The sequence below is a fragment of the Alosa alosa genome, chromosome 9 (genome assembly GCF_017589495.1).
Source record: "Alosa alosa isolate M-15738 ecotype Scorff River chromosome 9, AALO_Geno_1.1, whole genome shotgun sequence".
NCBI classification, from domain to species: Eukaryota; Metazoa; Chordata; class Actinopteri; order Clupeiformes; family Clupeidae; genus Alosa; species Alosa alosa.
The window spans coordinates 23,724,140-23,737,039 of record NC_063197.1 but is presented as its reverse complement, the minus strand read 5'-3'; the positions used below and the strand labels follow the sequence as shown (position 1 = coordinate 23,737,039).

Sequence of the window (12,900 nt, the reverse complement as noted above, 5' to 3'; positions counted from 1 at the left end):
AAAAAGCTTTGTCTTAAGTCTGTTTTTAAAAACAGAAACCGTTGGAGCATCTTTAATTTCATCAGGTTGTCTGTTCCAAAGTTTAGCTGCATACACATTTGGTTTTAGTGGTGGGCTCCATTAAAAGTTTTTTGTTTTGTGACCTGAGTGGTTTATTTGGGATATACTGTTTGAACCGGTCGTGTATGTAATTTGGGCCAATGACATTAAATGCTTTAAAAACAAGAAGTAATACTTTAAAATCAATTCTGTAACTGACTGGAAGCCAAGGACCTTAAGACTGGAGTAATATGCTCGCTTCTTTTTGTTTTTGTTAGAATTTTAGCAGCTGCGTTTTGTATGAATTGTAATTGCTTTATTGTCTTTTTTTGGAAGTCCAGTTAAGAGGGCGTTGCAGTCAAGCCGGCTTGTAATAAAGGCGTGGACAAGTTTTTCTAAGTCCTTTGCTGACATGAGATTCTTTAATTTTGCAATATTCTTCAAGTGAAAGAAAGCTGATTTACTGATTAATTTTTACTTGGCTATTAAAATTCAGATTGCCATCAATAATAACACCAAGGTTTCTAACAACATCCTTTGCCTTAAGTCCCTTTGTCTCGAGCAGAGTAGTAATCTTGAGTTTCTGTTCCTCTTTGCCAAATATAATGACTTCAGTTTTATCTGAATTTAGCTGAAGGAAGTTTTGTGACATCCAGCTATTTATTTGAACAAGACATTGACAAAGAGAGTCAAGGGGTGCATAATCATTTGGAGATAGTGCAAGGTAGATTTGAGTGTCATCTGCATAGCTGTGATAACACATTGAGTTTTTCCTGATGATCTGGCCAAGTGGGAGCTTGTAGAGATTAAACAGTAAAGGGCCTAGGATCGATCCCTGAGGAACACCACAGGTTAGGGATACTGGTGTTGAGGTGTAATTCCCTATGGCAACAAAGTAGCTCCTGTTTTGCAGGTAAGATTGTAACCACTTTATGACGACACCTGAAAATCCAACCCAGTGCTCCAGTCTGTGGAGTAGTATACGGTGGTCAACTGTATCAAATGCTGCACTCAGGTCCAGTAGTACTAGAACAGATGCTTTGCCAGCATCTGTATTTAGACAAATGTCATTTATCACCTTGACCAGGGCTGTTTCGGTGCTGTGATTTGCACGAAAGCCAGATTGAAAGTCATCAAAATAGTTTTGTGATGATAAAAAAGTAGTTAATTGGTTAAAAACAGTTTTTCAACGATCTTTCCAATAAAAGGTAGATTAGATATTGGTCTGTAGTTGCCTAATATCAAAGGATCCAATTAAGTTATTCTTTTTGAGTAGTGGCTTTACAACTGCATTTTTAATGGACTTAGGGAAAATGCCACTGTGTAAAGATGTATTTATAATCTGAAGCACATCTGCAGTAATAAGATGCAAGACAGATTTAAAAAAGCTACTGGGTAAGGTATCCAGTTGGGAGGTAGCAGAACTGAGATTTTGAACCATTTTAATTAGTGTTTCACAGTTGATAGGGCTGAATTCTAACATTTGGTGTATGGGTCTTCTTTCAGTAGCTGGCATTTCTAAAACAAGAGTTGTTAGCAAGTGTGTTGTTATGTTCAGTCTTATTTTTTCAATTTTGCTACTGAAAAAGGATGCACACTCCTCACATTTGTCAACTGAGAAAAGTTCTGGTGTTATGTCAGTTGGGGGATTTGTTAACCTCTCAACAGTGGAGAAAGCACATGCAGATGTTGCACAGCCAAGTTTTTGAATATTTACCACTTTGGCCACAATATCTGGACTTATTTTCTATACCAATGCACAGATTTATGTTCATATTATTATAATTGGTAGTAATTTGTTCAACCCTCACTGACTTAAGATAGAATGGCACACTGTAATGAGAAAAACAGTATTATTAGACATTATTGTTTAAAAGAAAACATAGCCTATACACATATCACTCCATGTGTTTATGACTTTGTACATAATAGAATGGCAGGAACTGATTCCCCCATCATGCACATTTGATCCCCCAATGTTGACTCCATGACTACAGCCTTGATTTCCATGCCAAATGTGAACAATCCCTCATAAACTAACTGACTAATCATCAATCTACGGGACGCCAGAGGTGTCATTGCAAGATATTTTTTGAGAGAAAGTGTGCTCATTTTACTAATGTGTGTGCTTATTTTATTAAATTGTGTGCTTGTTGTACTAAATTGTGCTCTCATTTTACTAGATTGTGCACTCAATTTAGTAAATTGGGTACTTGCTTTACTAAATAGTGCACTTATTTTGCTTAACTGTGGGCTCATACCCTAAATTGTGTGCTCATTTTATTAAATTGTGCTTTGTAATGAGCTGTGATGGAAAGATACTTTTTTGTCATGATCAACATTCTTTCTTTATCATCTCAGGTGGCATATTTTGTTTTTGTCTAATGGCAAAAGGATTCTCTCTCTCTCTCTCTCTCTCTCTCTCTCTCTTTTCTCTCTCTTTCTCTCTCTCTCACACACACACACACACACACTCACACTCTCTTACTCTGTTTACTTGTGAGGGAAATAATACCATTCAATCGCTTATGTTTTACACAGGCAATAGAAATGGTGACCATACTATCACTATGCATGTGATGCAGATAATTTATTGCAGGGTTGCATGTATTTTAGTTAACACCTCACTTGCCACTTACTAGATGGACAACAATGATATACATCAGAACACTCTGATATAAATTCCATATCATGATTTATATCTATTGAGGGAAGAGAAAGGGAAGTCAAGGGGGGGAAAGGAAGATGGGACTAGGAGGAGTGGCTCATGCAAGAGCACCATGATGGGGCATAGCTTATATTGTACATCCTAGCCTACTTTGTCTTGAGTAGCCTAAGTAGCCTATTGATAAGAGTATGTGTTTTTTAAACTAATTTATAGTGTAGGCCTATGCAGTTGGCTACAGGAGATGTAGGTCAAAATATAAAATAGGTCTATATTTTCTTAAAGTCAATGGACTGCAAACAGTTGTTTTGTTAAGCTTAGTTATAGCACATCCATACTGGGGGGTGGCTGGCAGCAAAATGGCCTAAGACATGTGTAGGTGGAGGAGTGGGCAGAGAGGCGGTGAAGGTCAGTAATATGTGTATCCCTTGAGCTGCTCTAACAACACCCTAAGCAATTGGAGGAGGGCATGTTGTCATGGTAATAGGAGCACCAAAATGTAATCTGCATTTTGTTACTATTTCTAAGGAAACGATTAAATCTGCAAACAGATTGGATGGCCTGTTACAGATAATGTAACGTTAGTGACACACCAATGGTCTGAAACAGGCGAAACCCTAGACATTTCATTTTCAAGTAAAACAATGCGCTGCTGAATTTATGAAAAATCCATCATCATAATATTTCACCAGAACACACACACAGTTTAGCGGGACGCTGTTGAGATTTTTTTCCCTGACGGGCAGCAGGTGGCTTTTCTTCTCGCCTGAAGAATCCTTAACCTAGTGCTATCCTTCCCACGCAGACCTCTGTTCGCGTATGAGGCGGGTTTTCATTGGGAGAGTGAGGAAAAGCGTTCTTCCTCAAAAACGGCACACGAGGAAGTAGAAAAGGCAGACTTTATCATCTTTACATCACTGACTGAGAACCTTACTGGCTGAGACTAGGCTCCAAACTTGCTCAAGCGCGGCGGATGACACTTTTGAAAACGGGGTAGGCTATGTGGTGAACTATAGGTTATTTCATTACTGAGTGGATAATTTTCATAAATTACATGATTTCATAATTTAATAACTTAACTGTTGTTGTTGATGTTGTTGTTTTTACCTATTGTCTGAGGTAGCGAGCGCATTTGGTTAGGTTATAAAATTGTTGTGCATGTTTCTGTCTTTGAATTTTATGTGGAAAGTATTGAATAGCCTAATAGGTTGCTATAAAGTGGTGCTTTTTTAAATTAATTTTATTCCACAGCTCTGTAGGCTATTGAACCGTGAATCAGTTTAATTTTTGCAAAATAACTGCAAGTATACGCACTGACACTCAGTCAGCATCTTTCTTGGCTGTCACTGTCTAGTAGTAGTATCCTAGTGACAACAAGGAATTGGGTTATTTTGCACAGGACTACCCCTAGCCTTTGTAGTGTCCATTCTTGGCATCTGTTCTCAGTAGGGGACAGGGTAGCTTTGGGGGTGGGTGATGGTGGCGGGGGAGACTTCTGAAGGTCAGGTCAGACAGGTGATGGTCTCACATTTATCAGCACATGAGGTCCTTAGAGTCTTGCCACTATTCACCTTGGTAGTACAGGTGCTACACCTGCCTGGTTCTGGTCATAGTAGTCTTTACAGTGACATCATGAGTGGTGAGTACAGACTCTTCGTGTGGTAATGGGTAGTGTTTGGTGGTGTGACAATATGGATTTGACTTGAACAGCTGTGTAGGGTAGCTTTTGTGTGTTGAATTGAAGCACTTGCAGCTAAGGCACTTGTTCTGAGATTGATAAAACAAGATACATTTAACCTTCAATGAATTAAAAAAAAATGTATTAGCCTATGTCACAGATATTTCATAACTGATGTCAAACGCTGAATGTTGTTATATAGGATTATCTTAGATTTTTGGGGGTTGAATTGAAGAAAGACCATTTATCATAACTGCACTACAAAAAACTGCTTATCTAATAAAATCTAACCAAGATTATTAGTCTTATATCAAGATAAAAATAACTAGTTTGTTTTGTTTTCAGTATAAAGAGACTTACCTAGCGCTTTCTCGTGAAATCATTTGACTTAATTTAGGAAAAGTTTTACTTATTTTAAGACATCTCATCCTAAAAACAAGCAAATTTGTCTGCCAGTGCGTTAAGTAAATTTGTCTTGATAAGACTCATTCATCTACGTTAACGCTACTGCTAAAGTTCCCTTGCACATGCACACTCTGTTGTTAACAGTGCTTTTGCTTTGGAGAGGGAACTGAGGAGACCACAGCTGACTGAAGTACAGCGGTCTCCAGTGGGGCTCTCATGCAGCATTAATACCCCTCGGCTGGGTGTCTGAAACAGAATTGGCAATAGCCAGCACACCAGAGAAACACTCTGTATGTATAATTGGTACCTCCGCTCTGAACAGAAGGCAGGACTTACAGGACTGGAGTCACAAATATACAAAAAAATCAAGTAGACCATGCAAGAAGACAGAGAAATATAATGTAAAATATAAAAATACACATTTAATATGCATGTACCATTATTTCTTCATTTACATAGTGGAGAGCCACTTATAGGGTATGTATGCAGTAAGTGGCATGTAAATGGTGCAATTATGCAGAAAGATCATTACTATGTTCAGATACTTAGAGAAGTGTCCCTGTTATTTTAACCTCACATAGATATTGTGCCCACTCAGATGAAGAGAAACTCACATGCTCTCGTCATGTTGCCTTTGATAAAATATTATAGCTGTGTGAATTTTCAGATATTTTATTAACATAAAAAGCCCTGAATATAATTGCACATAGCTTTCAAGCAGTTAAAGCAATATCTGGTCGAGATATCTATGAAATTAGGTTTAGAGCAACTGATTCTGTGTAGAGCAACTTTTCTTTAACTCCTCAGAGCAGAGGATAAAAAAAAAAACATCACATCACATATGATGTGTCAATAAAAGCAGTCTTTTACAGTACAGTCTTGGTAAGGCCTGTTAACCCAGTTATTGTAGAAAGTGTACTCTACTTGTTACATCCCATGTCATGATATGTATTGGTCCCTCGCAGTTTCCCACGAAACCTGCCTGCTGGACCAGGTGCTGGAGCTGATTATGAATGAAAAACCCCCGACTAGTGCCAGCCTATTTCTGAACGACAACTTGGAAAAGCCTGAGCGCTCAGAGCGAGGCCTACGCCACCTCCGTAAGGCTGTGCAGAAACGCGCGTCCAGCGCCCGCAGCAGAATGTGTTCCATCACCCGAGCGAGCACCAGGGCCTTCCTGCGTCGCAACGCCTTCGTGCTCTTCACCGTGGCTGCAGTTGCACTAGGTACTTTGTGCACATGTATCACTCATACTTCACACACACAAACAAGGACAATCAGCACCCGCTCACACCTACACACACACACACTGACACACATGCAAAGTAGTAATTGTTGCCCTTTCACACGGCCATTGTTAGTCCCAGGCTTTGCATATAATTTATTCAAGCTATTTTCTGAATGTGCACACATAATAATCCTTTCAGCAAAGTAATGGCATAATTGACTTGTATATGATTCATTGTACTGTAAGTCAAATCAATATGCATATAACAATACACAAATATATACAATATACATATACTGATCAATAAACTAAATCACTTTTGAGTGTCATATAACAAACATGATCAACTGACTTACTCATGTGCATTCACATATGCGTTCTTATATAGGTTGTGTTTATCTTAAAATCTCTGTGCAGGGGTCATGTTGGGATTCTCCCTGCGTCCATACAAGCTGTCCATCAGGGAGATCAAGTACTTCTCCTTCCCTGGAGAGCTGCTGATGAGGATGCTCCAGATGCTGGTCCTGCCCCTAATCATCTCCAGCCTGGTCACAGGTTCACAAACATGTTCACTCAATTCAACACTGTAAAAGTGCTCAATTCAAAGAACTTTATTTTTCCGTTAGGAACTTCACGTGTGAAAAGCATCAGTGCATGTCCAGTACACATACACACACCTATCATCATATACAACGCTCACACAGCATGTACATACAGCATGATCCACTCATACAACATAGCACACACCCCGTTGAGCATGGCGACATGCACATAACATACCACACATGTGCTAATGCTTGGTTTCCATACACAGTATGAGCAAAGTTAATAATGTTCTGTTCCACTTTACTTATTTAAAATGCTTTAAAGCACCCTTTTTGAGGTCAACCATAACCGTTATTTAATAGTCCACCACCTCATTGTCATTCCTCACTTACTGCAAATGTTATTTGTTAAAATTTCACTCAGGATGAATAATATCTATCTATATCTATAAAATAATAATATCTATCTATCTATCTATCTATCTATCTATCTATCTATCTATCTATCTATCTATCTATCTATCTGTAGCTCTACTCCCCTAAACAAGTGTCTTTCTCATGAGTTATATATTGTGTTGACTCCTCCAGGCATATCCTCTCTTGACAGCAAAGCGTCAGGGAAGATGGGAATGCGGGCTGTTGTGTATTACATGGTTACGACCTTCATTGCTGTGTTTATTGGAATTGTTATGGTGATCATCATAAGACCCGGAAAAGGCAGCAGAGATAGTCCAGTGTCATCTAGTGGCAACATTGAGCCAGTGCAGGCAGCAGATGCCTTTTTGGACCTCATCAGGTAGGTCAGGCAGTCTTTCATATGTACCTGCATTTACTGTAAAAAAGTGTGATTCATGTGAAAAGCTAATTGAAGTAGGTTTAAGTGATGTTCAATTACTGGATCATTGTATTCTTTGTCTATTTTTTGTTTGATAGGAATATGTTCCCTCCAAACTTGGTGGAAGCTTGCTTCAAACAGGTGGAGAAAATGTTTTTATAACTAATGCTAGCTAGGTGAACAATCCGTATTTTTATCATTCAGTGTGAAAGCATTGACAAACTATTTTACAATCAAAAATTAATAAATAAATACATTGAATTAATTTCTTACCTTACATATTCATCTTTTTCTAACTCTATAGTACAAGACACATTACAAGAAACTGATCTCCACAAAGAATGTCACCATTCCAATCAACATGACCGATTCCAACGTCACTGCCACTGACCTCCAGGCTAACATCAGCATAGTCCTTCAGACCATCCAGGAGACGGTGGAGGAGTCGGTGCCCATGGGAGGCACCTCCAACGGGGTCAACGCTCTGGGCATGGTGGTGTTCTCCATGTGCTTTGGCCTGGTGATCGGGAACATGAAACAGCAGGGCCAGGTCCTGCGCGAATTCTTTGACTGCCTCAATGATGCTATTATGCGCCTAGTGGCCATCATCATCTGGTTAGTGTTAAGTGTTGAGTAAAGCCAATACGCTTTGTTGAATATTCCTTCATCTCTATATATACATTTCAAATTCATGTTGCTATCTTAGCTTGAAACTGTCCTGATACTGTCATACATTCAGGTATTAATATTTTGACTAGTCCAGCTTGTGTTTCTGCCATTTTCCACCAAGATCTTACAGTACAGTAAACATAGACTGCAGTTCATCTCCATTCACATGCATTGTATACAATAGAATGCACTGGCAATAGTCACTCAGTGTTCCTGTTTGCCAGGTATGCCCCTGTGGGAATCCTCTTTCTCATTGCGGGGAAAATTGTTGAGATGAAGGACCTGGTCCAGATGGGGGGGCAGCTGGGAATGTACACCATGTCGGTGATCGTGGGGCTGCTCATCCACGGCCTCTTCGTCCTGCCACTGCTCTACTTCCTGGTGACGCGGAGGAACCCGTTTACCTTCATCGCAGGGCTGCTGCAGGCTCTGATCACCGCCCTGGGGACCTCCTCCAGGTGGGGAACACATGCCTCAGCTGCAGACAAGCTGCACATGCCGTAACCCTCTGGCCATTTTAGGCACCATGAACTCTAGCTTTTGATCACACTTTACAGTTTGCACACAATACACAATTCCTGCTCATTTTTTTAATAACTCATATTTTCACAATTTGTATCATTTTGCTGTGCTATGCTTATTCTTTTAGTTTGTCTTTGTATGACACGGGTAGTAGAACAGAAATGTACAGCTGTGCATTAAATCTAAATCAGTAATGTAACGGTGCCCTGTCTTCTTCTCTTTTGCTGTCAGTTCGGCAACCCTCCCAATCACCTTCCGTTGCCTGGAAGAGAACAATCATGTGGATAAGCGAGTGACACGCTTTGTGCTGCCTGTTGGTGCCACTATCAACATGGACGGCACTGCACTGTATGAAGCAGTGGCAGCCATCTTTATTGCACAAGTTAATGACATGGATCTCAACTTTGGTCAGATTCTCACCATCAGGTATTTGAAGTAAAAAATGTACAAACTGCACTAAAAATCCATTTATATTAAAACATGAAGTGGACATTTCATTTTATTATTTAGGCTACATTTTACATATTTTAATTGCTGAAATTGTGGCACTCTCTTTCAGTATCACAGCAACGGCTGCCAGCATTGGAGCAGCAGGCATCCCTCAAGCTGGCCTGGTAACCATGGTGATTGTATTGACATCGGTGGGACTGCCCACGGAGGATATAACGTTGATTATCGCCGTGGATTGGTTCCTGTAAGTCAACCTAAATGTCACATCGAGGCAGTGAGAGTGGCAGCAAAAATGTGCCCAAAAGGTTATCAGTGCATGATGTAGCTGTGTGTCAAAATGGTGGTGCCTTTCACTCCTACAAAGAGCATCCAAACAGCCTGCTATAGGTTGTAATGGCAACATATAAGAACTATTTTTTTAGCATGGAGTGATGAAAACAGACTATGTAGGAATGATTTTGGATGAAATGGTTTAATTGGTCAGTGCTTGAATATTTTAATTGGTAAGGCAGACTGTTTCAGAGATGTTATTAGTAGTTGTGCTGTTTGTGTGTAGGGACCGTCTCAGAACCACCACCAACGTTCTAGGAGACTCCATAGGGGCCGGAATCATCGAGCACCTTTCACGGCAGGAGCTTCAGTCTCAGGACATAGAAATCGGAAACTCGGTGATCGAGGAGAACGAGAAACCTTACCAGCTCATCTCCCAGGAGAACGATACAGCGAAGCACCACAACAGTGAGACCACCATGTAAAAGAAAAGGGAGGGAAGAGAGACATCCTCACACTTATGACTCCTGCCCCTGTATTAGCTCTGATTAGAGATAAGAGAGTTGTTGTCATGGGGAACATAACGACATGACTATAGAATGGGAAAGTAGGTAAAGAGGAGCAGACCATAGAAACAAGGAACAGACAGAATCATGCATATTCCTATATCAGTGTTATTGATAGACCAATTTAATGTTTTTTTGTTTATTTATTCCCAACCCCATATTTATTTGGATTTGGAAACCAAACTGTCTTACAGTGGATAACAGTGTGCTTGTAAATCCTTTGTTCCTGATATAAATCTACCTCTCAGTATTTGCTCATTATTTAGGTACACCAACGGTCAAAAGTTTGGGATCACTCAGAAATGTCCAATCCACTCCATTATAGACAGAATACCAAGTGAGTTGCATTGTTTTTTCAATCAGGGCAGCAGTTTTCACATTACTTTATGTGCTTACATAATTGCAAAAGGGTTCTCCAATGTTTTCTCAGTTAGCCTTTAAAATTATATCAGATTAGTGAACAGAATGTGCCTTTGGAACATTGGATGAATGGTTGCTGATAATGGGCAATGTAGATATTGCATTAAAAGTCAGTCATTTCTTTCTACAACAGTTGAGAACCGTTTTGCAATTATGCAAGCACATAATGTAATAATATTATGAAGACAACTGACATTTCCGTCACAGACACAAGGAATAACTTTTGATATAGTATAAAATATAGCAATACATACAACAGGAAATGAGAGCACAGCACACTTAAAAGGTTACATTTTTATATAAATGATTATCTTTTGTGTTTAACAGTCATGTCTCAGCCAGATATGTTATTTAAACAAGGACAAGTCCCCCTCCCTAACTCTGTGATTCAGCATGTAACTGCCAACGTTCATTGACCAGTTCCAGATACAGATATTTCAGAGGCATACTTTGGCATAGTCAGCAACAGTCAGTTTGAAAGACATTCCACTACATATCAAAACCCCTCCAAAATATCAAAGTGTTTGGTAATGGTAGCACTGCATCTACATACTGTACCTCTAAGCAGTTAGCAATGATCAATGCAGTCTGCAGAGTCAGAAGACTGCTCTGAGGAATGGTTCATATTGTTGGCAGTTATTTTGGCTACAGGGAGAGAAGGATAATGTAATCTGAAAACTGCTGCCCTGATTAAAAAAAACAATGCAACTGATCTCAGCTGGTTTTCTGTCTATAATGGAGTGGAATGGAAATTTCTAAGTGACCCCATACTTTTGACCGGTAGTGTATGTAAAAAAAAACTGCAGTTATTATAATATCTTAAGTTTGTTGCGAATGTTCAGCAAACCAGCAATGACGAAAACAAAACTGGTACATTTGATAAGATGATATACCACAAAGGCAATTTAAATGCCTTTTATATATATTTGTTCACTTTCTTTCACATACTTTGGTTGTTCCAGAATGATTGGTTCAGGTTGAGGTTTAACTTCAAATGTAAATCTCATTTGCTTAATAATCCCTTAAAAGAGTAACAGAGCAATTTTATGTAGTGGTAATCTACTGCATATGACTTGTTACTTAAGGCCAGAGTCTGGCTTTTAAAGGCCAAACTGTCCCAGTAGAGAACTCATTAGGAGGGAGAATTTCTTTCAAGTATTCTATTATAGATGTGCTTTTAAAAAAAAAATGGTTCTTTTTTAAAATGTGTTAATGGACTGTTGCCTTTTTATAGTCAGAATGTTTTGGTAAGTCAATGTTTATTTCTGCCTGGGACATTTTACTGTTAAGCACTGATATAGCTTTGTGTTCCAATCATGGGCATGTGATTGAACTTGAAAGCATTTGTGAATGTACAATTCTGAGTTGGATTTTGAAAAACTCCTAGTGAAGGCATTTTTTGCCCTTGTGTTTGTAGTTGAAAGGGTGATTTAGCAAGAATATAGAATGTAACTTAGATGTGAAAGTAGTTTTTTTGGTTATTGACTGTTGGATTTCTTGAATGACAGACTATGAAGGCATTTTGATGCCATGTTTACAAAATTAAAGTAGACACAACTAATTTGAGTGTCCACAAGTGCTTGTAGTGCAACCATTGGATAAATGTTTAGGACTTTCTTTTCTGATGCTATTTGTGTTTGATGTAAGTATTACACTGTTGTTCATATCCTCTGGGGTACCTTGTAAGAGTTGAGGATCTCTAAATCGCATGACTATCCACACCATGTGGGCACTCAGACAAGTGCCCTCGATCCGGAGGGAGGTATGTGGATTCCTCTCTCTTCATAATTCCTTTTGCATTGTAAGTATAAGATGCCATCATTCACTTCAGGTTTTAAAACGTTTCTTGGCCAGGATATACTCGACATGTGAGCCACAAAATTCCACCAGGACTAAGAAACATTTGGCATTACAATTGCTATATTAAATTACAACCTTATCTGTTCTAAAATAGACACCACATGCACAAATGCATACATTGTTAAGGGGATTTCACATATTTTGGAAGTGTATTGTTGGGACCACATGCTGTTCTCATTTTTGTGTGAGAACTTTTTCTTTTTCTGTTAAAGTTGGTTGTGGCAGTGGAATACATTTTTTGTCAGAAGGGTGTATGAAATATGTATACAAATAAATGTCAAAAATTAAGAACTGATAGTTTTTAATCAATGTTGTTTTATGTATTGCCTAATGTTTATTACATAAGTGAAGTTTAATATGATATTTGTGATATTCACATTCCTTGCATACCACATGGACATTAGAGCCCCCTTTAAGCCATAGACTGCAACTACATGTGCTTTCTATGTCTTAAATTACAGCATATTAAGTTACCTAAGTAAACCAACTTTTCAAATACTTTCTGCATGCTTCACAGACTTGCAAGGCCATGACAGATGATGATGACAATGCTTTGATCTCAATTCCATTAAATTGAAACCAAGCCCTGTTCAACACAAATGCAGACAGGGAAGAATGCAACAACACTGTCAAAACAGCTGTCTTTGCAAGTGCAATACATGTGAAATGCGTATGTCTGGCCCACTGTGCATGCTACAGTCACCTCATATGTGTACGTGAATAGAGGATATAGTACAACATGTGGTGG

At 38.9% G+C, this 12,900-nt stretch overlaps 1 protein-coding gene across 2 annotated transcripts; it reads left to right on the top strand.

Moving 5' to 3' along the window:
- The first annotated feature begins 3,453 nt into the window (after window positions 1–3,453).
- slc1a6 (solute carrier family 1 member 6) lies at window positions 3,454–10,157 on the top strand. 2 transcript variants are annotated; one of them, XM_048252614.1, is made up of 10 exons: window positions 3,454–3,697; window positions 5,753–6,013; window positions 6,433–6,570; window positions 7,149–7,356; window positions 7,494–7,536; window positions 7,700–8,010; window positions 8,289–8,522; window positions 8,818–9,012; window positions 9,146–9,280; window positions 9,593–10,157. In XM_048252614.1, the coding sequence occupies exons 2-10, from the start codon at window positions 5,797–5,799 to the stop codon at window positions 9,789–9,791; spliced, it is 1,680 nt and encodes a 559-aa protein (XP_048108571.1). In that variant the 5' UTR covers window positions 3,454–3,697; window positions 5,753–5,796; the 3' UTR covers window positions 9,792–10,157. The 2 variants fall into 2 exon arrangements, with proteins under 2 accessions (XP_048108571.1, XP_048108570.1); XM_048252613.1 differs by lacking the exon at window positions 3,454–3,697 and adding an exon at window positions 4,288–4,343.
- The last annotated feature ends 2,743 nt before the right edge of the window (window positions 10,158–12,900 follow it).

Bases quoted from the DNA above. Each gene is read 5' to 3' on its own strand.
- slc1a6 (XM_048252613.1), top strand. The intron at 7,537-7,699 runs GTGGAGAAAATG...CTAACTCTATAG, and splicing joins TGGAAGCTTGCTTCAAACAG to TACAAGACACATTACAAGAA. The intron at 8,011-8,288 runs GTTAGTGTTAAG...CCTGTTTGCCAG, and splicing joins CTAGTGGCCATCATCATCTG to GTATGCCCCTGTGGGAATCC.